This window comes from Biomphalaria glabrata, chromosome 1, assembly GCF_947242115.1.
Source record: "Biomphalaria glabrata chromosome 1, xgBioGlab47.1, whole genome shotgun sequence".
Taxonomy (NCBI): Eukaryota; Metazoa; Mollusca; class Gastropoda; family Planorbidae; genus Biomphalaria; species Biomphalaria glabrata.
The window spans coordinates 14,056,868-14,084,570 of NC_074711.1; the positions used below are offsets into that span (position 1 = coordinate 14,056,868).

The 27,703-nt window shown below is 31.6% G+C and overlaps 1 protein-coding gene across 4 annotated transcripts in view; it reads right to left on the reverse strand.

The window, feature by feature from the left end:
- Positions 1 to 362: 362 nt before the first annotated feature.
- The window catches only part of LOC106070708 (E3 ubiquitin-protein ligase HECW2-like), a 28,061-nt gene continuing 720 nt past the window's right edge, over positions 363 to 27,703 (reverse strand). For 3 of the 4 annotated variants that reach the window (XM_056023467.1, XM_056023473.1, XM_056023463.1), the window contains exons 2-30: positions 24,361 to 24,408; positions 22,519 to 22,896; positions 20,852 to 20,962; positions 20,557 to 20,657; positions 19,998 to 20,067; positions 19,586 to 19,752; positions 18,127 to 18,275; positions 17,931 to 18,028; positions 15,527 to 17,026; positions 15,121 to 15,195; positions 13,948 to 14,098; positions 13,555 to 13,667; positions 12,466 to 12,608; positions 12,130 to 12,212; positions 11,921 to 12,023; positions 11,716 to 11,823; positions 10,603 to 10,642; positions 10,087 to 10,267; positions 9,823 to 9,899; positions 9,305 to 9,422; positions 9,078 to 9,191; positions 8,773 to 8,925; positions 8,592 to 8,690; positions 8,284 to 8,416; positions 7,116 to 7,262; positions 6,876 to 6,990; positions 6,661 to 6,746; positions 6,346 to 6,458; positions 363 to 4,055 (exon numbers count right to left, since the gene is read on the reverse strand). In XM_056023467.1, the coding sequence (XP_055879442.1) occupies positions 3,944 to 4,055; positions 6,346 to 6,458; positions 6,661 to 6,746; positions 6,876 to 6,990; positions 7,116 to 7,262; positions 8,284 to 8,416; positions 8,592 to 8,690; positions 8,773 to 8,925; positions 9,078 to 9,191; positions 9,305 to 9,422; positions 9,823 to 9,899; positions 10,087 to 10,267; positions 10,603 to 10,642; positions 11,716 to 11,823; positions 11,921 to 12,023; positions 12,130 to 12,212; positions 12,466 to 12,608; positions 13,555 to 13,667; positions 13,948 to 14,098; positions 15,121 to 15,195; positions 15,527 to 17,026; positions 17,931 to 18,028; positions 18,127 to 18,275; positions 19,586 to 19,752; positions 19,998 to 20,067; positions 20,557 to 20,657; positions 20,852 to 20,962; positions 22,519 to 22,813 (4,755 nt within the window). In that variant the 5' untranslated portion in view covers positions 22,814 to 22,896; positions 24,361 to 24,408 and the 3' untranslated portion in view covers positions 363 to 3,943. The remainder of the gene's footprint in view (positions 4,056 to 6,345; positions 6,459 to 6,660; positions 6,747 to 6,875; positions 6,991 to 7,115; positions 7,263 to 8,283; positions 8,417 to 8,591; positions 8,691 to 8,772; positions 8,926 to 9,077; positions 9,192 to 9,304; positions 9,423 to 9,822; positions 9,900 to 10,086; positions 10,268 to 10,602; positions 10,643 to 11,715; positions 11,824 to 11,920; positions 12,024 to 12,129; positions 12,213 to 12,465; positions 12,609 to 13,554; positions 13,668 to 13,947; positions 14,099 to 15,120; positions 15,196 to 15,526; positions 17,027 to 17,930; positions 18,029 to 18,126; positions 18,276 to 19,585; positions 19,753 to 19,997; positions 20,068 to 20,556; positions 20,658 to 20,851; positions 20,963 to 22,518; positions 22,897 to 24,360; positions 24,409 to 27,703) is intronic. The other variant, XM_056023479.1, reaches the window with a different exon arrangement.

Genomic DNA, 27,703 nt, shown 5'->3' on the forward strand with positions numbered 1-27,703 from the left:
ATTGTAAAAAGGGGTCGCCGAGCTTAAAAGGTTGAGAATCGCTGATTTGGACTTTATTTCGATCTACAAAATGTTGGATTGGATATAAATATTTAAAGAGCTAATTTGCTAGAAAGGTGATGTACCTTTTGAAAAGGAAATTATTAAGTTTCTACAAAAAAAAAAAACATGTTGGCCTCCTTATTCAATAACAGTAGCCTAATGACTATCTATAATCAAGAATGGATTATTACTGAAGTTTAATCAGATATGACTTCATAGATCTATATCATGTGGTTTCAATAGAGTAATAGTTTCTACTTTAATAGAAGTAGATCAAGAAATTTGGATTTAATTTTGGAACATTAAAAAAAAAAAAGCCAAGCACTTCAAAACTTTATTAACTTAAGTTACAAAATACAAAGACATAAAGAATACTAAGCGCCAGTTCGTACAGGGTCATGTTATCACATTTTATTGTATTGAAAATTTTCCATAAATGCATTTACATGACAAAACAAAAGAAAAACAAATACTTTCACAAAACATCAACTGTGAATACAGATGAAACAAAAACTGTGTACCCTCTTAAAGTCAGTGTCAATGTTGAGTTACTCCAGCTTGATTAGCAGACACTCTGAAGCCTCAAGTGTTTGACAAACTGTGAACATACAATTTTGTTACAAACTCTACAACTTTTGTTAGTTAGTAGTTTAGTTTTCTTACAATTTAAAATGAAACTATGATATTTACAAATGATATTACAATTTTTTTCAGTAGAATAAATGTTTTTCTACAAAAAAAGCAAAACAAACAAAAAACTTGCAATTCATGATGATTATGTATTGACCAATATTGTGTCTGAACAGTACTATTATAGTTTGTAACAAGCCTTACAACTTAAACTTATTTACTGTGAGCATGAAATATTCAGACAAGAAAGTCACATATTATGTACATGTTGATGTATGTATATTAGTATAATTTTTGTGTTAATGTACATTGTATAAATATGTACAATTTATATACAAGTCATATAAATAGCTCAGAACATGTCATTTGAAGCTGCAAATATCTAAGATCCAAAATAATTTTGCTGCAAATACTCATGCATTGATTGTGACCAGAGAAAGACCTCAATACTGACTTTGTTACAACATTTAACTCAGTCAGTGCATTTATTATTTGTCATTTAGTTATGCTTTTAATATAACAACTAATTAATATTGACCGCAATCACAATATATTGCCAATACATATACACTATTTTTTTGGGGGGAAAGGTTATATGTCAATTCCTAAGCTCATATTTAAATTTTTTTTTCCTATGAAGTTACCTGAAATGTACAATCAATTTTTCATCCCCAAAAATGAATGTTTGGTGTATTTATATTACTTAATGTAAGGCTATTTTGATATCCCTACTTTTGCAATTGACCATTCATTTCTTATATACAAATATTTTTAAGTACCTTGTGAGAAATGTACTCATCAAAATTTATCAAAAAGAATAATAACCAACTACTGAACAAAGTGTTTCAAATGACAGAAATAGTCACTCATGACAAGACAAATGAACTATCACCCAAGTCTTGAAAAATGACACACAACAACAATATTCTAAGTGAGACAAACTATTGCATTACAAATAAATTTTTAAACATATTACAACTTTTTCTTAACATTTAGTACTTGGAGTAACAAAGAACACAGACACTGATAGAATAAATTTCTTCCTAATACTAGTTAAATTGTTATAGATAAAATATATCCTTTTATGCATGGTCAAATGGTGTAAACAAAAAAAGATGGAAATAATTATTAGATTGAGCGCTGCACTTAGACCACACAAAAAATGAAATGAATGGAATGTTAAAAAAAAAAACAACTTATTTTCTATTAAATATTTTTTAAACACTATCATAAATAAAATAAAAAATCAAATGAAACATATCATTTTCAGTAAGACCAAAATAGACAAACAACTAACAATTATAAATAAATAAGAAATTACAAATTGGTTGTAAGTGTAAAGCACACATTTAAGAGGAAACCAATCAAAAGTTGATTTTCTTCACAAATAAACAGCTCTAGTAAACAATGTTTATCTAAAGATATAGATTGTTTTTAATATTTAATTAAAATCATAATACAGATTAGAATTTCTCAATAGCAATCTCAATACAAAGCATTTTTTTGTATAGTTAAAAATAACATAAATGTTCCTTCAATAACATTGTATAACAATGTGTCTGATCTAGGTGTATACAGTTATCAATACAGAAACTTTGCCAAATCTACATAAGACAAGATAAATAACCTACTACTCTATATATCTTTCTTATTTTTTGCATATATTTCATTTCAACTAGGTTAAATATTAAACTGACTTACAGACTGAGTGAACAGGTAATAATAAAACCAAGTTACTATTCCTCAAAATTGTCAAAGTATGATTACTAAAAAGATATTTTTTAATCAAACTTTTTAAAAATTTTAGTTCTAAATTGCTTAGTTACCAAATAAAATAAAAAAAACAACTGATTCTCTAAAATGAAGGGCTCAAACAAAATGTCCCAAATCACTGATTATGAAAATCTGAACTGAGGATTTGAAGATTATAGAAACAAAATGTATGTCAAAGTGACAGAAATAATGAGAAGTGTAAAACTGTTGAAACCCTCCATTTTAATGTTCAGTATTGTTATTTGAAAGAAATCATTTTTAGATATACACTAACTTTGCATGCTTTAAAGTGGTCTAGTCTTGTTTTGAAAACAATAAGCCACCTCCCTACAAAGCCCAAAACCCACAAAATGCCAAATTATATCACAAAAATGCAAATACTGCGAAGATATTCAACTTAATAGAGAAATAATTAGTTTCACTTAACACAATGATGATTAGTATATTTTTTTTTTAGCAACAAAGCCAAAGTTGAGAATTGTTCCCATTGAAACTAAATGACTTCAAAATTGATGAGGCAAAGTAGTTGTTCAATGAAGCACAAAAAGAGTTGAAGATATAAATACAAATATAATCTTGCATGGATTACAACAGCTGTACTATGTCAGAATGTCATACCAATCACACCATCTACATTGTATGTGATTTGTGAAAAGTCATCAGCTGTTGAAATCCATAACAGGTATCATAAGCTGATCATGAAAGCTGTATTATGTCATTACAGTTTCAAAATAAAACATTTCCATTTTAGACTTGCATACCATTGATGGCACCTGACATATAACACAAGAAAGTCAGGACATTTGGTGGCACTATTATAAATTTTGTTGATTGTTTGCTAATAATTGAATAGTATAGTATGGTTCTGTTTTCCTTGTTTTTACAGACAAAAAAATGTAACCGTGGGCCATTGAAAAAGATGACATTTACATCATCTACCCTATAGATCACAAAGTCTAAAAGGGGAACTTTACTTTATGCTGGCTTGTAATGCAATTTTTTTTTTTCAATTCGTTGTCTATATAAATTAGCTTACATGGTATGAGGGCCTGTAATTTTAGCCTCCGCAACACTCCTTGCCAAACAATTCAATGTGTCCAATAAGGGGATGTGACCCTAGATTCTTGACCCAGAAGTTAAAAGTTATTTACATATCCTCTTACAAATGTGGACAAAATAATATCAGAGCAAAAGTTTTTATTTTGTTAGCTCACTAAAATGTAAAAACATTTTCAAAACATTTTTTTGGATTTCTTTTTGTCCATTTTTGACAAATGAACATCAAAAAAGTGCTGCCAAAATGTCCAGTGCCAAAAAAGGTACTGCCAAAATATCCAGTGCCAAAAAGGTATGCGAAAACCTCATAGTGACAAAGACAATATTAAAAAAAATATAGATGAATGGCACATTTTATCCTAGAACAGTCTGATATGCATTAGGACATTTTTGCATCTAAGAAGGAATCAACCAAGGCCAGTAAGTCTGTATAATAAGTGATTTAGTCAATTCCAAAGGTACTTGTTTCTTCAACAGCCATAACTAGTTTCTCAAATAACATTTCAAAGGATGTGTAGGGTGGCAGATCAAGTCTATTGAAGCACGTATGAGCTCTGAAAGAGAACACCATTTGTGTCCATTAAAATCTTTTTATTTTATACTTGGGTTATAATTAGCAAAAAGAATATTGACATTAAACATATCATTGAGCTTATCAACTCTTTCTCTCCTAATCAACGATACCATCGTTTATATTTGACCCCATTATTTCAGCCAAATTGAGGATATTATCATCAATGATTAAAAAGTCAGGTTTTTTGTTTGTTTTTCCTCCCAAAATGTTTTTAAATGCTTCTAATTTAATTTTGAATAGTTTCTCTATGGAAAACAATCATATTTTAAAATTTTCAATGTGTTCTTTATCAAAAACGATGTTTTTAAAGAGTTGGGGCTACAAAAAGGCTCTATTTTTTATATAAAAATGTTACATGTGATAGTGATCTCGAAACAATTAATTATGTTTTATGTATGTTATATGTTAAGTTTTGTAAAAATATGAATAACTATCATAAAAAATACTTGTTGTTCTCATTGGATAATAAAATATTTGGATCTTAAAATATTTCCTAGATCTAGTTCTAATAAAACTTGTCAGCAGCAGTCAATACATTTTTATTTTTAATTCAATTATCCAAATAAAATTTCATTTTGGTTTTATTAACACCAATTTGTTTTATTTTTAGAAGGCATGCATTCCCCTTTAATTCTATACCAAATAAAATGTTTTCTGATAACAAGCAAAAAAATTATACAAGTTCAATCTTAACAGGTTGGTGAACTACAAGTGAGCGAAATGGATAATTTTGTCAGAAGTAGAAAATAATTACAGAGAGAAAAAGTTAAGTAGTTCAGGTTAATTAGAGAGTTAAAATATAAATCAATAGAAACAGCAGTAGGTGTAAGACTATTCCGAGTGGAACTCTTTAGGCTATTGTAGATAAAGAACATTTTATGAATACAATATACTCTGCACCATTCAAATTCCTGATCCAAAACTGTAACAGACCAGAACTTCCAAGCATTTTAGTTTCTCAGTAAAGTTGAGGTGGGGTGAAAGGTGAATTTCAGCAAATGTTTTAGAAATGTCAAATAGAATGGCATTTATTTGTGCATTATTATCTAAATCTTTGGAAAAATCCTCTATAACATCAATAAGCTGATTCTCACGTTTTCTGATTCAAGTGGGCTTTGAACTTATGTTTAGTATTGAATACTGTTTTGGTTTCCTGGTGCTGAGAAAGCTGATGACAATTATTTATTTAGTATATTAGCTATCATTTACTTATCATTACACTTTTTATTGGTAGGGGGTGGGGGGCTATTCTTTTTGTTAGTTAAATATACTACTACAGATATTGTAATGGCTGTCCTTCGTGATTCTAGTGTTTATTTCGTCCCTCTGCAGACTGCCTTTGGATTAGACATTTTATTTACTGCAGTATCTTAGAGGGGGTTGTGGTAGCCAAGTGGTAAAACATATGGCTTATGAACCAAGAAGTCTTGGGTTCGAATCTTTGACTGAGATTTTGAATTTTAGAATTTTTTAAATGCCCCTGAGTCCACCCAACTCTTATTTATACATAAGTAGTTTTTGTGCTGGCCACATGACACCTCATTAAACATTGGTCTTGGGAAACAGATGACCTTTACATTATGTGCTCTATAGATCAACAGATCTGAAAGGAGTACTTTATGTTGTTTGTTTTTTTTACTTACCATCTCGTAGTGCACAAAGTGTGTCAATAAAGTCTGTCCCTAAACAAACATTTTTAAAAGTACTTTTTTTTTTAATTTCAGATTTGTAAGTGTCATATTAAAGCTGTTTTAATCTATTTAATTGATGTTTAGTTTGGGCTAAATTGTAAATTTAGTCAATTAAAATGTAACTTTTTTATATATCAGCTTACAAGTGAAAGCTAATCGCAACAGTAAGCCCTTAAATCTAGTGTCTATTCAGAACTAACATTATATAAGTTGGATGTACTTTGAACACAATGTTGAGTGAACTGAAATGTGGTTCAACTGGAATGTGGATGATATCCATAAAACAAATACTCTCAATATATTGTGAGGCACAACTTAAAGCAGCATAACATTGAGGGAGACAACTATTGCCTATCCATCTGAGGTGCTAGATATGAAACACACACACACAAAAGTATGGGCCTAGCACCTGTACTGCCTAGCTCTGAGTGCAGAAGAAACATTTTGGCAAACACTGAAAACTTTAAAAGCAGCATTACCCAACAAACAACCAGCACAATTGATTCATAGCCCTTTGAAAGACTACAAAGTTATTCATTCCATTCATGTCCATTTAAACTTTACTTAATGTTTACCTACCTAGGCAGACTAGTGATTTTCCCCCATTTCTCTATACAAAACTTGCGTGGGCCATTACTTCCTCTGAGAGCTGAGAATCCTTCATAAGGTATACTCGATGAACCAGTCACAAACTGTGGAATGAAATATATCCACAAATATTAATTTACATAAGGAAAGTTCCTTTTTTTTTTTTTTTTTTTGATAATGAATATTTTGTTTAAATTTTTTATGTTTAAATCTGTAACCAGCAATTAAAAATTATGTAGAATTCATTTAACAATAGGTTAACATTTTAAAATATATTTCCTCCACTAAAATATGTTAAAAAAATACCTGCAAAAGCCTTAACTGGCGCTCATTGTCAAATTTCTCTATAGCTTCCCAGAACCACTGTATGACTTGATGTAAGTCATGGTAACCTGGTAGCAAAAAAGAAATTGTTAAGAATTAGTAGTTTTTATTGAAATTATTATAAGGATATACATCACATGTTAAATTCTGTGGTAAAAAAGTGAATACAGGTACTATAAGTATTATTTAATACTTACCTGATCTGTATTCAGTATTCTTTCTCCAGTCAGCAATATCTATCTCAACAGTGCCAGCAATTACAAGTTCTAATTCTCGTGCATCAAAAACTGAGACAAGGCGACCATCCAAAACCTAAAGATTGTCAAGTTTTTAGTTTTTTTTTTTTTAAATGAACAGTAAAATTAAACTTTTAAAATTAGACAAAGAAAAGTACCTAATTTTCAAAACAATCTTTGTTTCAAACGTTTTAAGCTAACCTCATGAAAGCCACGAATTAAACTCTCAGTTTGTTCAGTAACTCCACGCTCCAGCCTCCACTTGACTAACTTCTCAATGTACTCTTTCTTATTTCTTTCTGTCACTCCTATATTCTTTCCATTTGGTTTCAGCTCACGTTCAGTTACCTACAAAGTTTGTACAATTTTCTCAAGATTCTGACTTTCTAACATTCTAAATAATGATTAAAATTTGTATCAATTTTTTTTCCCTCATGATTCTGGGCTAAATTATAAACTAATATCTAATATGGATCCATATTGTTTCAAAATTATAATAGTAATCTCATTTTTACAATTTTCTCAAAAGATACATCTATATTTTTACCACAAAAATATTAATCAGTATTATTTGTTTTTATTTATATCAATTTGTTATAGAGAATTTAATGCATATAAAATAATAATATAGAAAGAGACGAATGAAAGGTATCTATCATATCTTGTGGGAAGCGTGGTCAAGAGGCATGGCTTGGCTACTATGAAGGGGGCTCGAGGTTTGACACCCGACTCTAGCCGAGTTGTGTTTACTGAGTGCCTAAAGACAGCATGGAAAACCTTCTCCCAGATACCCCCTCCACCCACTGGTCCACAAATGAGATTGGACCATAGTGCTCTGAGCATGCTATAAGCATGAAAGTAGCGCTATATAAAAGCCTTAATTAATTTTTTATTTTATCATCAGAACTCATAGTTTAAGGGATGAAAAGTGGGTGGGGCTCTGTTCGCATTGCACTTTGTACATCCATTAAATATATAGAGGTGGTAATAATTTTCCAATAACAGGTAAGCTTTTTTAAAATGCTTTTTGATAGCGCATCTTTCATGCTATAGCCTTCTCAGTGCACTCTGGTCCTATATCGTTTATGGACATGTTTGTATGGGGGTATCTGGGAGAAGGATCTATATTGTCTTTAGGCACTGAACAAACACAAATCAGCTCAAGTTAAATGCCAATCAAACATTTCTAGTCTACTCCAGAATCCAAACAAGGGCCCTCTTGTAAGGTAGGGAAGCGTTTTATGCCACTCAGTTAAACATCCCACATTATCAAGATAAAAACTCCACTATTTATAACAGTTTTTCTGAAGGACTTAAGATCAAAGGATTTCAATGGTAGAGTATGCATGTTGTACATAATCTATATTACCTGTCCAAAAACTTCTTCACTAACAGAAAAAGTTAAATCCAGTTCCACTTCACTGATATCATTGTCTTTGATCCACAATAAACTCTGGTGAAATTCCATGTCTAAGGACTCTACATCTTCCAATGACAAAGGACTAGGAAAAATTGAACCAAAGCAGCATTAAAATGTGACTGGGTTATATCTGAATAGTAACTGCTGCAAGCATATAGCAATTTATTTGTCTACAGTACTTAAAATAATGAAATAGTTAATGTATTTATGCTCAGAACTTAATGGGTAAGAATAATGTTCAGAGCTAGAGAACTTACACTCTGAGAAGGGCTTTGTAAAAAGGTCGAGTGAAAAAGGCATCCAATAAATACTGGTGAACAAGTGCAAGGCCCAAAACACGCCCAGAGAAACGAAACCTGAAACCAAAAAAAAAAACATGATGTAGAAGACATTAAAAAAACAGCACTGAGTCAACTTAAGAGAGGAGACATTTCTTACCATTCATGGGCATTCTCCACAAAAGTTGACAGTGGGCTTATCTGAACAGTGTATGTATCATTGGCAGAATATTCAAATAGACCATAGTAAGGATTGAATAGTTCTCGAGATAATAAGAAGAAAAATTCACGAGATGGTCCACCATAGTCAAGGCTTAAAAACAAGAGAAAAAGAACATTATATTATGATAATTTTTTAATCACAAAAATATTCTTGAAAAAAAAAAAAAAAACATAATAAGATTTAAAAAAAAAAAGAGTACATTAGTCTCAAATTACTAGATGAAATAGTTTGTTTACACTTACCCTTCTTCCCCTGCAAAAGTGATGTACAATTTATTTTTCTGAAGCTCTTTTTTAGGAGTGGACATGATTTTGTTGAAAGCATCTTCTAATACATGGTCTCTTCTGACCGTTAGTCTTTACAAATACAAATAATCACAAAAATAAAGCATGACGATTCCGTCATCATCACATAATAATTAATAATTTTACTTTGACATATTAAAACCTTATAATCGTGAGATACTTACTTTAACTTTCCTGGGCCTTGACCATGACCTTTTGACTCTAACTTGCGATAGAAATTTCTCAACTTGGCTTGAAAGTCTCGTTTATAAAGAGCTGGTACTCTACTGGGTCCGCGAGGAACTGAATAGTGGCCAAGAGTTTAAAGATTATGCATTTTTTTTCCTTTTTACAATTATGAAGTTCCTATCACTACTTTTTAACCAATTGTTCATGGATGAGTCATTAGGAAATTGATACACACATACAAAGTAAATCATACATTTAAAAAATAATAACTTTAACAGTTTAAAATATGTTAATACATTGCATTACAAAAATAATTCCAAACAACAATATATTTTCTTTTTTCTTTTAGGATTTAAAAACTTGGGATTAAAACAGCAAACTTGGCAGAATTAAAGTTTCAATGTGGACTATTTCATATATTTAAGAAACCTTAAGGCCTATATTCCATAAAATAAATACTAAAGATAGAAAATCCCTCACAGTTTCAATTTTCACTGAAAATATTTACACTTACCTGGAGAACCTTGAGGTGAGGTCGGGTCAGTCCTGATAGAGTTGGGCACATAACTCATGATTTCATTTTCAAAAAGACTGAAACAGAAAAAGACCTGGTCTGAACAAAAAGCATATTTAAATTTTAAAAGGAACCATCTTCTAAATAAGTACATTTTTATTTACATGTTTTAATATGAACGAGATTATAAAAGTAATATGCATCCTGAATTACAAAAAGTAAGAGAGTAAGCTTGTCTACAAAAAAATAAGCCTTTTAGATTACCTAAGTAAAATTGTCAATTCTATATCATTGGAGAACCTCTCCAGCATGTCTACTCCACGTGATGCTATCTTTGTGACTTTTTCACGCAGGCTGGAACTAGAGGCATACTGTGGACTTTTATCACGGAGTATCTCATCAATACGGGCTTGACGCAGAAATAACACAACCTTTTCATTGTACGCTGGAGGAATTGTACAACACATAACATTTAGAAATAGAATGAAGATTCATCATTAGTTTCTTGTATTCCTAAATGTTATTAAAGCGTTTAGCTTTAGAAATAAAAATTTAAGTTTTTTTAAAAGGCCATTAGCCGCTAGTGATTGAGATATTTAAAAAGAAGATTTTTTAAACATTATTTTTTAGACACATTTCTTAAATTCCTAATCTGTTACAATCATAAGCATCTACCTTTATTATTAGTTTTGACTTTGCATTTAAAAAAACAAAACCAAGCAATGTTGATTAGTATAACAAATCAAGACGAAACTAAAACAATGACAATAATTGTTTTACCTGTTGGAATAGCAGCTATAGGAGCTGAAGGAGGTGGAGGCTAAAAATAGACCAAAGCATTGACATTGATACTAAAATTGTGACTCTATTAGTAGTAATTCTAAATTATTATTGTCAGCGAAGGCAATAACATACAACTCTTTCATTCCTTGGGTAATCAAATTAAAATGATTAAACTTGTTTGTCAAATGTATTTATACCATTCACTATTTTAAATGTCTTAATTTAATCTTGGAATGCTCTTAAATGTTCCATGTAAGATTAATTTTCTTTAGGATAAAAATCAAATTTTAATAACTTTTTATCATTATTAAGCCAACATATACTAATTTTTAATAGCAGTGCTTTATGATACATTTATTTTTATTCAGTCATAAATGTTGCTTTTTACATATGAAGTAAACTTTGGGCAGTAGGGGTTCATTAGTATTGACTGGCTACCGACCTAGGAGAAGGAAAACTCTGAATTCAAATCTCCGCTGCCTTGCAGCAATACCTAAACATGGGAAAGGTTATAGGAGACAGGAGCTGGAAACTCTTAGGCAGTTAGCTGCACACGATGCTTCACCCTGGGGGCATGGTGGCTAAGTGGTAAAGCTCTTGGCTTCTGAACCAGGGGATTCCAGGTTCAAGTCCTGGTGAAAACTCAGATTTTTTTATATTTAGGATCTCTAGGACACCTCTGAGTCCACCCAGCTATATTGGGTACCTGACATTAGTTGGGGAAAATAAAGGATGTTGGTCTTTGTGCTGGCCACATGACATCCTTTTTTACTGTGGGTCACAGAAATAGATGATCTTTACATCATCTTCCCAATAGATCGCAAAGTTTGGAAAGGAATACTTTACTTTTACTTAGTGCTACACCATGACAGAGCTTGGAGGGGGAGGGGAGCCGATGTGTGGGTGACATTGTTCCAACCATAGCTGAAGTCCAGGCATTGATCTTATTTCTATGAGATGATCCATAAATGCTTCATGACTGAAGGAGGCCATAAACATATGAAACAATAAACTGAATTGTTCATTCTGTACGCTGATAAGTATCTTATTGATATATATAATGGGGATTACAACCATGTCTTCATGCCTGAAATTAAAACCCAAGCTTACCCGAGGCGGCGGGGGTGGAAGAACATGAGGATCAATGAGAGGAACATCAGTTGGAAGACGAGGATCCATGAAAGTTGTTGTACGCATCACATGATCAATGAAGAAAGGCTAAACAGAACAAAAAAAAAAGCAAAAAATAAATTCAATACTGGCTAATCTTTCTAAAATATCTTTAAGGGATTTATCAATTTTCAATAATACAAACCTTTCCAGATTTATCATGTTTCATCTCCCAACGACGAGGTAACTCTTTAGATGGGTCAGAGAATAAATTCACAAAAGTGACCAAGTCCCTGTTATGTTGGTATCTAAAAGATTCAATGAATGGTTAAAATAAATATTCTAGAATGTACTTGATCTTTTCTATGTTTTAAAGCTATGGTATCCAAGAAGATGAATGACAGCAAAGCCTACCTTTCAAAACTCTGTGGGTCTCTTCTTATTTTTGTTATCATATGTTTTAACTTATTAGTTCTGTTGTATTCTACCATGGCAGCCTGCATGTAAAGGATGATCACATTTCAATGAAATTCAAGATGTAGAGTTTATTCTTTAAATACATAGAATAAAGGCAATAAGAAAACTTTTCTAGATTTTTGTTTTATTTAGAATCTTAACTACTAAAATGTTCATAAGCACACAAATCATTATTTTTTTTAATTAATAAAGCATAACATAGTATGGGTATTAATAATGACAACATATAAATAAAATAATATGCATATGGTAATTTTTTAAGCAAGAGTTTACCTCATTGACTTGCAGCATTGGAAAAAAATCTGGCCGAGTGAGAAATTTGACTGCAGGAAATTTATAAACACTTCTGTCTGTCACTTCTACAGGTTCTGGTGGACTGGGTAAATTTGTGTTGGCATGCACAACATTGCTAGCACCTGAAACATCAATATACTAAACTAATGAATTAAATTGCCTTGCCGGCATATAAAAATGCTGACCTTAGAAGAAGAGTATTATTCTCAAGCACATATAAAATAGATAAACTAAGAGTAGTTCAGTCAAACATCCTCAGAATGTGTCTAGTTTTAGTTTTAAAAAAATAGAAACTATATTAAACTAGAATTTATGGCTGAACTAGATCTTGTATATGCAGATGGCATAGTTTTGTTGGAGAACACACAAATGACATTGATTAAGTTATTGCAGAACTAAAAAGATGCTTCTACAACAGCAACTTAAGGTAAAAAATGAGAGTAATAAAAAATGTTACAATATTATGGCAAAGAAAATATAAACAACATTTGATTTAAAAATACATTTAATAACTGCCTTTATTAAAGATCGATAAATAAAAATGTCTTACAAATAGAAAAAATGACAGCCTGAAATAGAGCAATAATCTATAGCACTCAGTACAGTTAAAAAACAATAGTATCTAAAACAAAATGCTTATATACAGAACTCTCTACTTCTAGAGAGTGTTTTGTTGCAGAGCTGTAGGCGCTTTTGTAGTTTATACCATTAAAAAAAATTGAAGCTGTTCTTCTTAGCTATTGCTATAATACACAGTGCTGTGTATAATGGCATGTTAGTCAATAGGGTCTGTCTTAGGTGGAATAAGTTGAGACACTAAAAGACAGTTTAATGAGTTATTTCAAGGTCTGCAGTGGAGAAAAAGAGTTAAATGATTTTTTAATGGAAATTTCAGTTGTGTGTACTTTTCAATAACCATTCCAAGAACTCTAGTCATGCATGCACATATGAAATGCCTAAATAAAAACTATTTTATGGTTTGAGAAAACATTTTTAAGACTAATTAAAAGTGGAACTAAAAAAAACTATGGGAAAGACTTAATTAAAAGGACCAGCGTGTTTACATACCATGTAGAACCTGGGGTGGTTGAGGTGGACCAACATCTTCAATATTATTGGAATCACCAGCACCTGTTTCTCCATGATTATTTTGAGTCATTGTACGTCTAATACTTTGGTATCTATGTATAAAACGAAAGGAATTTGCTTCTTATAAAGTAAACATAACAGTAATATGAAGTGCTCTTGAAGACTTAGATAAGTTAGAGACAATGGTACTGATAAGCATGCTAATCTTTTGATTGAAAATATTCAAATTTTTTATCACATGTATTTTTTAAATGTATAACATGAACTGAAGACAAAATAACTTGTCCCTAAATGTTCATACAACTTGACAAAGCATTTCAAAAATGAGATGAGACCAACAAGTAGAGAAAACAAATACAGTCCTTCAAATACCTGCGGTCTAGATTCTGTCTCTGCTCAGAGCTAAGTGTCGGCCTTCGTTGCACAGTTAAAAAGCCAGTCTGTGGCCGCTGCCAGGTTGTTGTTCTATTGACATGATCAATGTAAAAAATTCGTCCATGGCTATCAACTCTAGCTTCCCATCCTAGAAACAAACAGGAAAATTGAAAACATAATTTCATATTTAATAAATAAATTGTCTGATAATAATATCTACTCATAAAATACCACTCACTGATTGACAGACTGACAGAGCAGATTCATTTATGCATCTAGAGATTTCAACAACTGTCATACAGATTCGAATGAAATTACATAGGTTTCTTTTACCTCTTGAAAAGAAACGGTGTTGATAGATTCACAGCCTGAACATTGCAATTCGCAAAAAAATGCTATTTCTATTAAACATTTGTATTTTATTTTCAGTAGTGCCCCAAAAGGCTGCATTCTATGTATAAAGCATAAATAAAAATAGTACACAAATAAACTTCCGTATTTTTTAAGCATATTTTATTTCTTTTTCCCCAAGTCAACCTTTTTTTAATTTGCCTTACTTGACTTCATATGGTATTTTCGTTTCCTTTTTAGACACGGTTGAAATAAAATGAAAAAATTTTTGCATATAAACGAATCAAAAAGGTAGATCTAGAATTATTTTTTTTGAGAGAGACATAGCAAGGAATGATAATGATTTTTACACAAATGCGTGTGTAGATAAGATTACTATACTATGAAGACCTTAATTATGATTACAGAGCTATTAGCACATATCCAAAAAAAAACAAAAAACTGTCAAATATTACTATAAAATAAATAAATTTTGCAGTCTTTATTGGATGTCACTTGGCTATGTATCATAGCCAGTAAGTCATGCTAGTCTTTTTTTTTAACACTTTATCACAAATTCATAACAAAAAAAGTAATATATTTTTGTTTTCATAAATATTGGTAATTAATGCTCTTTAAAAATAAGTAAGGAAATACTTATTTAAAATCTTTCCTTTTTTATATATTATTTTAGTTAATAAACTTTTTTTTTTCTTTATAATTCTACTTTAAGTCCTTTAAACAGTAATTTATAAGATATAATAACTAAGCATTATGATTGTTCATTTTATAAGGTACGAGTCATAGAAAATCTGAACAGAATTTAATACTAGCACACACCTGAAGGTAATGCATCATCTCGATCATCAACTCGTAACACAGGGTTTCTCTTTCGAGGGGGCTCTCCTCCATCTCCTGTAGATTAAAGTGAATAAAAGCTTTTTAGCGTGCTATAATTTTATAACTACAATTAATTAGCTTCTTATCAAAAGGTTGTCATGCTTTTTATAAATTTTAAGAAACATTTAAACTATGACAAAAAAAATTACAATGAGCTACTGTTACGTTATTTACTTTATCAAATGGGTTTGTAATTATTTTCTATTAAGTGGCACATTCAGCATTTTGTAAATCTCTGCAACATCTTTTTTGTTACTTTCATTATGAAGATAATTTAAATTAAATACAGATTGCAGCTACAAATATTAAATATAACAGTTAAGAAAAATGTAGAAATGTACAACACCTGCCACCCCTCTGTCGTTAGACCTGTCTCTACCATAAGACAAGGATGGTGGCACTGGTGGCTGGTTAGATGCCCCAGTTCTACCATTAGCACGAGTGTCAACACTATCTGTCACTCTGTGATTGGAGGCTTCTCCCGGGGGAGAAGATTTGGGTGACGTTAGCCTATCCTGAGCCTGGCATTCTGTGAAAGATGGGGGTGATGACAACTGTTCATCAGGGCTCATCCCACTGGCCACTCCAGTGTGTTGTTTTTTAGTTCGTGTCCACTGCTCAAGCTGTTGGTTAATTTGCTGTCGCTGTTCTGAAGACAGCTGTCTTGGTTGTAGCATGGGCCGAGATTGGGCTGCTTTTAGCTGAACAAAACCATCCACACTTCGTCTCTTCATGTTATTAGCTGTAGAAGGTTGTGGTGAGCTCAAGGGTGCTGGCTCACTGGTTGTTGACAATGCAATGCTGTCTCTCGAGCCTGGGTCATCTTTGCCAGGCCTTGAGGTTGCATTTTGACTAGGATGTGATGTGACATGGGCCAGGTGAGAGGTTGCGAGAACTGGACCAGATCTTGGCACTGACTGCATTGGACGAGAGCTGGCCCCAGCTAGGTTGTGTGAAGAAACTGAGGTAGGAGACGAATGTGTTGAAGGCCTTGGCTGAGGAGCAGAGGATGAATTAGGAGACACAGGTGAAGATGGAATGCCCCAAGGAAACAGCTCCTGCTCTCTCCGACCACTCTCTAATCCATCTTCAGCTTCATTTGGGCTATAAGTTCGAGGCGGCAAGGGGGGAGGGGTTTCAGGATTTTTAGCTGTTGGGATAGCAATTGGCAATTTCTTACCTGGTTTGGGGTTGTTGATGCGTGGTGGTAAAGGTGGAGCAGAAGTGTTACCTCTTGGAGGTAAAGGTGGCGGTGCAGGTCTGTAAGTTCGAGGCGGTAAGGAGGGAGCCAGCCCTGCAGATTGAACAGTCATGTCTAGCTCTGAGGAAAATGAGTCACAACCACTGCTTAAAGGTTCAATTGAAGATAACAAAGTATTTTTCATTTGTTCACTTCCAGATTGCACATGAAAATTGGAACCATGCACCAATGAATCAGAAAAACTTTCAGGGTTTCTACAGTGACCAGATGAAGTGCATCCTTCTGCAAGGTCGCCACATGATGTAGCAGACATGGAATCAAAACTATCCAGCTGAGAATCCAACCTTGAAAAATCAGTTTCGGCCAGACCATGCTGAATGCCAGGTTCAGGATTGTCTGGTCTGGCCTCTGAAGGTGAAAAGCTCTCACTGAAGCTATTATGCTGAGATGTATCCAGCTCCTCACTTATGTTTGACCCCGGGGATGGCATACCACTGCTGTCAGAAGTTGCCAGGCCAGGATCTGTATGTCTGTGACGAACACGTGATGTATGACCAGTAAGTTCTTCCCCTTTAGGCAAAGAGTTTGGAAGGGAGCCCTGCCTTTGAAAGCCACTATTGGCTTTATGTGAATTTGCATCCTGATCTGATGATAGAGAAATGATAATTGGACGTATATATATATATATATATATATAAGTAAATTTTCTGAACTCATCAGCATTCCAAAGATTATCGTATATATTTCTAAAACAACGCAATTTTCTTAAGAACAAGAAAAATTCTCATTTTCAATTTTCTTATAACAATGGATGCTGCTATATCATGTATTTTCCCTACTATCATAATTACATAATTTAATAGGCATGTTTGAATGGCTGTTAATTATTCCCTCATTTTCAAAGCTCTAGATCCAAACATATAAATTAATTAAAAAATAACATTCATAACTTGGCAAGTGGTATTTGGTGATAATGACACTGACTGTTATAATTAATGATTTGCTATTCGTATAAGTTAAAAAAAAACACAAAAAAAAACAGTCCATGATCACTAAATATCGACACTATCATCAAGATCTTACATGATAAGGCAGCCCTAACATCATCCATCAAGCAGCCTGTGAGCCTTTATCATGCTTTAGCAACAATTCAAAAGGGGACAATGTTTAAACATTAGGACAAACAATAACATACAGAATCTGGGAACACATGATGTGCCTGGCTGGACCTCCAAGTGGTGTCAGCTATCCAGGTCTAAGTATTATAGCCCTTTGCATGGTTCAAGCAAGAGGGAAGAAAGAGAAAACCCTGTATCATATTCTTTTTGACTGTTCCAGACATGCAGAATTCCAATTCAATCGCCCTGGAAAGCCACTTGCACTAGACTTGCATGAAAGCAACTGCAGGGCATTTGAAAGGATTTGGGCATCTCAAGCTCTCATTTATAAGAGTTACATAATGATGTTAGGCAGATAGTATCATAGCCTAAACATTAATTACAATACATAATTCCTTTTACTTTTATTACTAATTACATATACAACTTACTGTTCAATAAAAGCTTCATGCTGACTTTAAATTCAATTGTACCACTAACATTATCTGATGGACTTTTCCTCATTAACTCTAAATTAAATCTTGCTTGGCTGAAATAAATTGAAAATATTTTCATTTTTCAAAACCCAAGACATTTTTTTTAAAAAAGGAAACATTTCTTGTCAAAAAAATTTTTTTTTTCCCTCACCTATGCTCTGAGCTTATTTTCTCTACAATTGTCTGCACTGGTATAGTAACACGACCAAGAAATCTAGACATTGTTGGACGACTTTTACTAAATTTGTGTTTGACTTCAATCTCCAACAAATCAGTCAGAAGTACTGTAAGACTGTATTTCTTAATGGATAGAATTTTTTACAATTTAAAATCATAGCAGAAAAAAAAATCACATAATGAAAGAAAAAAAATATTTTAATAATGTGTATCAATGCAACTCCCCTTCCAAAAAAAAATATTTAATAAATTATAAACAAAAAAACAAAAATCTAAACAGGAAATGCATAGTACTTGAAAACAATATTTAAATGTTTGAATAAAATGAATAACAAAACCCAATAATGATTTATCATATAAAAGAAATATAAAGAACAAGGAAAATATAAACAATACTTTAAAAAAAAAAAATCAAAGCTTATATTAAGTGTATTTGTATCAGTTAGTTTGGATCAGTCATGTAATAGATCTAGACTAACAATAATAAATCTGCAGTTAGAAATATTTTTACCAATTTTAGCTTTCAAAATGCGATATTTTGTTTGTTATGACATTTTTTATTTTTTTTTGCAAATTGGCACAATTTAGGCCATATCGTGCCCCTTCTCAATGCGATATGATCATGTCACTTGTCTGCACCAGTTGGGGAAAGGAAGGGGGGGGGGTGCTTTTTAAAGTATTTTATTTTTTTAAAAGTTGTACTAAATTCGAGCCAGAGGACTCAAGCCTCCTCATTAACCACCGTTCTAGCAAAATGCTTATAAAAACCTTATGAAAGTAAAAGATTTCATAGCCATCAGTTGTTAGTTTCAAACTTTTAAGTGATGACCTAATTCTCTACACAAGGTATAAGGGGGACAAATTTAACTTAAACCATTACATCTGTCAAGTACTATTTCTTTCCCTTGTTTGGACCAAACAAAATAATTAATTAAATAAAAATAAAATAAATAAATTTTGGCTTTTATATAGTGCTACTTTCATGCTTATAGCATGCTCAGGGCGCTATGGTCCAATCTCATTTGTGGACCAGTGGGTGTATCTGGGAGAAGGTTTTCTGTGCTGCCTTTAGGCGCTCAGTAAACAAAACTCTGCTCGAGTTGGGTGTCGAACCTCAAGCCCCCATCATAGGTAGCCAAGCCAAGCTCAAGCGTAGTTAGCCTCTCAACCACGCTTACCACATAAATACCAATAATTAATTAACTGATTATTTAATTAAATTTATTTAATGATTCTTGTGTTGTCATGTACAAGAAACAATATATGCAAAATTTCAATTTTTAATCCAAGATTGGGTATGGGAGAAATAACGTACAAACATTGTACCAGACAAATAGAGAAAGTTGATATAAACTTTGTAAAAATCAACAACGCATGAGTAAAGTAGTCTAATCAAATCATTTGATTGTTTGCAATGAATTTAAAATACTTACTTCTAAGTTCCATGATGGGCTAGCTGAGTTGGAGATGACAGAAGTTCTATGTTTTTGGTAATGATGCTGTGAAATTAAATCTTTCGGATTATGGGGAAGAACCTGAAGCTTAATGTAAGGGTCTGGGTTGAAAAACATCCCTTTTTTAAGATTGCTGGCTCGCAGATCTGTCAATAACACAACATCTAAGGTATAGTAAATTTCATAGTCAAAATATTTCTAAATATTGTTATAATTTCTTTTAGACAAAGCTTTGAACAGTAAAAGGAGAAATTACTTTATTTGTAGCCTTAAAGTTAAAAGTATTTGTTATAAAGCCATTACACAATAAAACACATTTTAGCAAAACAATTTAATCAAATGGATCAGTACTAAAGTAAAAGCTAAATAAAGAAACAAAAATAAATTTTACCTTCTATGGTGACAGAATAAAAACCCTGGCCAACTTTTGTTTCCTTCATAGTGGTTAATTTTGATGTCATCTAAAAAAAAAAATCTTCTTAAATTCCAGTAAAAACATCCATTTATGCTATCATGTAAAAAGCAAACCAGATTCATTGAGCATATAAAATTACATATTCTGCTGTGAATTTAAAATTTAAAGTAAACAATTTTTGAGGCTTTACTGTAGTTTTTTTTTTAATTTGTTTTGGATGATAAAAACCAAGCTTAAACTTCATTTACACAAAAGTCTTCCATAATAATAACTAATGTTATCTGATAACTGCATGTTCATCATGCCCATTACTGAGGCCAATGAAATGAAGGTAAGTTGTGTGTACTTATTTAATGTTGGCATCAAATCTTTTTTACTTTTGTTCAATGTTAAGTACAAGGGTAAGCAATGTATATATAAAAAAAAATAATTAACAGGTAAAAATATTTTTATTTTCTATACTGGTAATTATTTATGTTCTCAAAATATTTTTGTTTTGAACCATCATTCCAAAAGATATCTATCCCATAATTACCTGCAAATCACTGCTAAATAGATTGACAGTTATCAAAGGACTTGTGGCTAGTACTTCTCCACTGTTGCCACTGATGTATTTGAAGCACACGACTGTCTTTACTGTCAATGTCAAAAAACATGAAATCACTAAATATAGTTTCAAAGCCTAAAATATCAAACACTGATCTAGGTGGTTTTTTTTTAAATTCCTTATGTTTATACTAACACTGTTAAGCATTAGTAGCCAATGTTAGTAATGCTTAACAAATTAATCAATATTATCCCTAGATTACCATTGAATTACATCAACCTACAATCTGAGAACAAGTGTTCAATTGCATCCAAATTCCATATAATGGCTCCTCTAGCGCCTCCACTTGATCCTCTGGTTTTACAGTCCAAAAATTTGCTTGTGTTGGTTTCACCTAGATTGTAGTAAACAAATATCAGTTCCAGAAATATCTCTTCTAGATTTAAAGCCTAGATGTTAACGAAAAAAGTTTATGTTCAATGAAAAGAATGTAGGGGTACAAAATGCTATATTCAACCATTACATAAAAACCCTATTACTTTACAGCATTTCTCTATCAAGTTCATAGGTTCATCTAAAATTCTGCAACTTTAAATATTTTGTTACTGCATATTTAAATGAACAAGCCAAATATGGCTATATTACTGAAACTGGTGTGAACATATATTTTGTTATGTATAGTTATAATGTTTTGCTTTGTGTAATGCACACATTTTAAGACAAATTTCCTTATGGATGATAAAGATTATTATTATTATTACTTAAAGTTTAAGTTCAAATGACCAATGACGATCAAACACATGACCCTATCAAAATTCTTGCATCAAGATGATCTCATTTATTGGTTAAATACAGTTGATGTTCAAATAAGGTTTATGCTCAAGGTAAAGTTGCCAAAAATCAAGCATTGTCTCTCTTCTCTGTCATAATACCATAAATAAGTCTTAATTTAAAGCAATATAATCACAAGTTAATAATATTAGCATGGATATACTACAAGTGTTTTTGTCATTGAGTGCTTTAACTGTTTAGGATGTTTATCAAAATAATTAAAGGAATGACTAGCAGCAGGCAACAGAGCTTTCTATAACACACAACACTTACTTAAAAGCAAACTTATATCTAAGAAAACAATATACAAAACCATCATCAGACCAGTAGTCATATATGCAAGCAAAAGCTTTATGAAGACCTCCCATAGTGACAGAAATAAAAAGGAACAGATTACGTAGGGTAGGCCACCTCAAAAGAATGCCAGAGAACAGAGGAGCAAAGATAATTCACCAGCAAAAAACAAAAGGCAGGTGTCCCAAAGGCAGAAAATGAGTATGGTGGCTTGATGATCTACAACAGCTAAAAGTCTGGGCATGGAGACATAAAGCAAAGGATAGATCAGAATGGAGAGATATGCTAAAACAGGCCAGGGCTTTCCATGGGCTGTAGCAACACTGGGATGATGATGTTTATCAAAATACTTTGACTTTGAGTCAAAGCAGTGTTGTGATTTATATTTAAATTAGACACAGAGCAACAAAATTTTTAAAAAGTAATCAAGGCACTATGTTACTTAAAGAATCAACAGTATATTGAACCTTCAATATTTTTAACTAACGGGTTATACATGTTAAAAAAATGTTTTCCTATAAAATAATACTTTTAACATTGTTTCTATATCTAGCAAATTTAATTCAACTATCTTTTGGGAATCGGCCCATGTCAACTATTCTATGATTAATGCTTGCTATAAAAGTTGCTTCAAAGATTGTTTCTATCTTTAGCAAATTATGATTCCACACATCAACAATATGCAAATGTCTAGACCACATGATTATGTCATAGAACCCTTGGAGGTAGTCCTCAGAAATTTAATATAATGTGGTTCAACTTTTGAAATTTTTTACTTAAAAATACTACCACACCTTCAATAAAAGACAACACTAGTTTAATTACCAGAGTAAAAAAGTCCAATCCAATCTTGGGCACCAACATCTTCCTTGATATCCCACTCAACTCGTACACGACTAACTTCATTACTTTTTCTTGCACTTCTCAATACAAAGAGAGTTTTATCAACTGAGAGCGTGGACCAAGATTGAGGACTAATCATATTAAGGTTAGAATCACTATTTCTACGTTCTTGAACATGCTCTAGCTCATTCCTAAATGATGCGGCTGATGATCCACGAGGCAGAGATAAATCATCTACTGAATTGTAAGCTGAACTTAATCGTTCAGCTTTAGCCATTACATAGAGGCCAGGAATGAAACAAATGTCTTCAAAATAAAACTACTTTCTAATTGGTACTCTCATTTCATGACATTGTAGGCCTGTAAAATAAAAAGTTAGTTGGGTATTTTAAAAATCATCTGTACATCTACCACACGCTCATAGTAATTGTAAAATAAACATTTGCCGAGTTGTTTTTTTTTATTAATAATATACATTCTCATAACAATATAATAGCTTATATATAGAGATGACTAGCAATACACATTCAGATATTTAGTATGAAAATGACAGCCTAAAGTAGTTGTTTTTACAAAGCTTTAATTTCAACTCAATCTGTCTAGTACAAATCTTGTACACATTATTTCTCCCATTTCCCAATCTCAGAAACTTTGCACAATTATTCATTGGCAAAGACAATATATGAATCAATAATAAAAAAAAAAAACAATTAGTGGTAATTAATTAATTTTGTTATATACAGAAAAAGAGAAATAAATCTTGCAGTGCTGAGAGATATGCAATAATTGTTAAAAAAAATTTTTAAGTATTTTTTTTCTTATTTTCATCATCATCATTGGCCTCATTCAGTTGTGAAACGACTGGTTCATCTCGAAAACATATATATGGCTGTTGATCCCTATTTTGGAGAGACACTCCCGTCCACATATATTGCATGTCAAGGTGGCTTTCGCTTTGATGGTAGAGGAGCTGGACATTTTCTGTGTGGCACGCTTTTCTTCAAGAATCAAGGCCCATGTTTTCTCGCTTTATATAGCTTTCTTGGTAACGTCTCTCTCCAACTAGTGCGGTCTAAGGCTATGTCTTCCCAATATATATATATTTTTTTTTTCCTTTTTAGTTCATTAATAACTAAAATATCTGTAAAATAAAAATTTAATCCCAAATCAAATTTAAAATTATTACATGGAAATAGCGATGTATGAACTTATTTTAGCCCTTTCCTCAATGAAGACTTGTTAAAAAACAAACAAACAGGTCTTTAAATATTAGTGGATAGTGTTTATAGCCTTTAAATTTACAATTTACTTTTTAAAATCAATAAGTGGGCTGTTTTTATATTATTACAAATATATTCTTACCCAATTTATTTATATAGCACTGAACATGAAGACATTTATAAGCATACAAGCATAAATATTGTTAATGCGCAATGTAAAAACAAAAACAAAAAACTGCTATAAACTATACTAATGATTGCATACAAGTGAAAAACATTTTAATGCTGTATTAATGTATAATTTCAAAATCTAATAGGTTACTGATTCTGTCTCTAAGGTGAATTTAGTATTCATTCACTACACATTAAAATAGTAATATAAAGTAATAATTTTACTCTAGTTTCTAAAATACACCATGTGGATGGTCAATGTAGGTACCTCTCAATACTATACATCTGATCTTTACTAAGTGTAAATAAGACTAAAAATTACTTTTTTTTTTTTAACCAAATATAAAATTTCTGACTGGCACTAGGAAACAAAATATCTTTAAGGCTAAACCAAGTTAAAATGTATATAATAAAATATAATTTTTAGACTTACCTGACATATAAATATAATATATCTTTCTTGTTGCTTTACATTCTTTTCCTGTATTATAAAAACCAAATTCATGTTTTAAATAACTTAATTAAAGAGAATGATTTCCGCCCAAGTCTAGAGCGGATATGAAGAGATTGTGCTAAATAAAGATGTTTTATGTATAGATGTGATGTCCCTGTAAATAAACATTGTTGCCCCGTTGAGTTGCCTCCCTTAAGTTATTACAATATATTATATAAATGTAGTAAATTGGTACTTGAAGAAAGAAAATATGTACATTGAGCTGTTTCTGTTTAGGGTTATTTTTTAAAAGTAAAAACAGCACATGAAAAATCAAGCTTGGAAATGAGTAGGCGCCTAGGGAAAACCATTGGAATCACAGGTGTGCTTTTTATATGTTTTCAAAGGATAATAGAACAAGGTAACCTTGATCTTTAAATTTAATGATTAGGCCACCCACTCAATGTGGCTGCATGCGTGCAATGCACACATTGCACAACAGTCAATACTGACAATAGGTAGCGGTGGTCCTGTCTCTTCTCTTAGAGTAGTCTAGAGAAACTCAATTCTAGCTTTTATTATTAATTCAACTAAAAAGACTAAAAGTAGTCTGTATCATATCTATCATTCTATCTTGACTATCTATTTCTAGAGATCTAGATTATTCTAGATCAAATTCTACATCTTGGCTATCTAGATCTTAAGAGATCTCTATCTTACTATCAAAAAATCATAATCAAATCACCAGGACTATCAGAATCAATAGTAATAATATTTTGACATCCTTACTCTACTGACCTATAAACTGCTAGACTAGCTGCTATATAGTTTTGAAACAGCATGGCTAGACTTCTAAACCCATGGTGTTAGTTGATTGATTGTTGTTTTTACATTTTACCAAGCTTCATTTTTTTGATAATCTTAAAAGGAGGATTCCTAAGTTTTTGAATGATACCACATTGTCAACAAATGAAAGTCGTGTTTATTTCGAAAATTTACGGTAAAGTCATAGGTAAGAATGATTTTGCATTCACTATCATAAGCAAGCTTGGTATTTTTTTTATTGTATTTAGACCTAGATTTATGCTTAAAGTTTGTTATTTCATTATTTTTTTAATGAAATTTTGTCCTCCAAAATTAAAGAAAACTTACCCTAACATGTTGTTATCAGTTATAAATGATGCCAAATTAGGCTATTTTTTGAAAAGGGTAAGTCGAGAAATTTTAACTACCATAACAATCTATGACTATATAGTATTAACTCATTGACTGCAGTGTTTTTTTTTTCAAAAAAATGCTACTTTTAAAAAAAAAAAAGAAAATGTTCCAAACATGGCTAAAACAAAAAAGTTTTATTTAAGTACCAATGAGGCTATAGTAACATATTTGGTATCAAAGTAAAGGTAAATGAATGGAGAATGTGGAAATGTAAACATCTTTCTATTTAAATATAAGATACAAATTATAATCTAAATAATATGACACTCAGAAAAAAAAAAGGATGCAAACTTTAGAATTTTTTAGACCTAAATTTAGATTTTGTTCTTTGCATTACTGTTGAAACAGCATATTTAGACTATTTACAGCATTTTCAAAAAGAAATGTGATAAAACAGTCAATAAAGATGATGAATCTGTTTTTTTAGTCAGAAAAAAAGTGAAAATTATTGCGCTTTTCATTACTACCAATAACAATAGATACCAGTACTAAATCTATCAACCAAATGCACTCAAATATTATATTTGAATCAATGGGATATAGATCTAGACATCTAGATTTGTCTTCTTTTTATTTGCCTAGAACATCTTTCATTCTAATACTAGACCAGTGCAAGACATAGGCTAGCGAGAGATCAAAGCCTAAATCTCTAACTAGATGAAGGACAATAAAAATCCTAATTCATTTTACCTAAGATTTAGACATCTAATAGATCATTATTACTGTTCCTTTGTGATAAATTATGAATTTTGAATAGTTTATATTTTACTTTTATTTAGTAGTAAACCTTTTTTTGGAAAGCAACTTGAACCAGTATAGTGATTGTGATGATTTTTACCAAAAAACAATACCAAATAAAAAATTGCTAGAAAATATACCAAGAAAAGGACCAGCATGGTGGATGAATATTGGATTTAGCTGCCATTTCTGTTGTTTTCATTTATCTTAGGCTAGGCTTAGATCTATAGGAATCTACAAAGTAGGTGTAAAGATAAAAGCATCTATAGATCTAGTCAACCTTGATCTACATTCAAGACCTAGCCCTAGAAGACCTTAGAAGCATAAGGCAATACTAGATCTATCTAAATCTAAATGCTAATAATGTCTAAGTCTGCTTCATCCTATGCTAAATCTTGATCAAGATCTTCATTATTACAATTCATAATTTTTATGTAAACAAAGGAGGAAGAACTCTTTTATAAAGTAAAAATAGTTCCACTGTTGTTAGTTAAAAATTTTAATTTAAACATGCAACGAAACAAAGGTAGGGGCAGACAGACCGTCAATGGGATAGACGCTCCGCACTCATTGAGTTAAAATCAGTATTTCTCTATAGAGTAGTGTTAGAAATCTTTTTTTTTTTCTATACTTAGGTACCGGTACACAAAATATAAAAAGAAATCAGCTTCTTAGTAAGGCAAGTTTGGGCTCATCCTTATTATGTTAAATGAAGTCACTCCATGATGTAGCGATGTGTGGCATCAGACATTAGCAATTCTCGTTGATAATATGAAGTATATAAATGATTTAAATGCATTGTTTAATGGCTTATCTTTGATCAACCTAGCAGAGAGAATGCTATCAAGGTGTTATTTTACATTATATTTTTATTAATATTATAAAGCTGACAAAGTTTCTACCAAACGGCATTCTAGAAAAAGGATCTTGAAAAGTCAATTTACAAACAATTGGATTAGCTGTGAATGAATGTTAGCTGTAAAAAATGGCTGTATGTGAGATGAAACAATCAAATTAAAAATCATATAATGCTGTTTTCCAAATTTCAAGCTTCTATCTATTATGGTTATTAAGTTATGATGAGATAAAGACGAAAATTCTTTTTTTTTATCATACTAATCACAGTTTTTTGGACATTTTCTTTAGTCCATTTTTCTACACATAAAACGGCATAAATTTGCTCCTATATATTATTATATGAGGTTGCGTGTCAATGTGTTATGCGCCAGGAGGCCCACTGATTCCGACTTTACTGGACTTCAGCCTGCTTTTCTTTCTGGGTGTGCTCCCATAGCCTTTGATCATCCAAGATCATCTGCAAGGCAGCAGGTGTTTATTTTCGGAGTTTTCTTTCCTAGATGAACTGCTATCCCTAGCTAACGGGTTT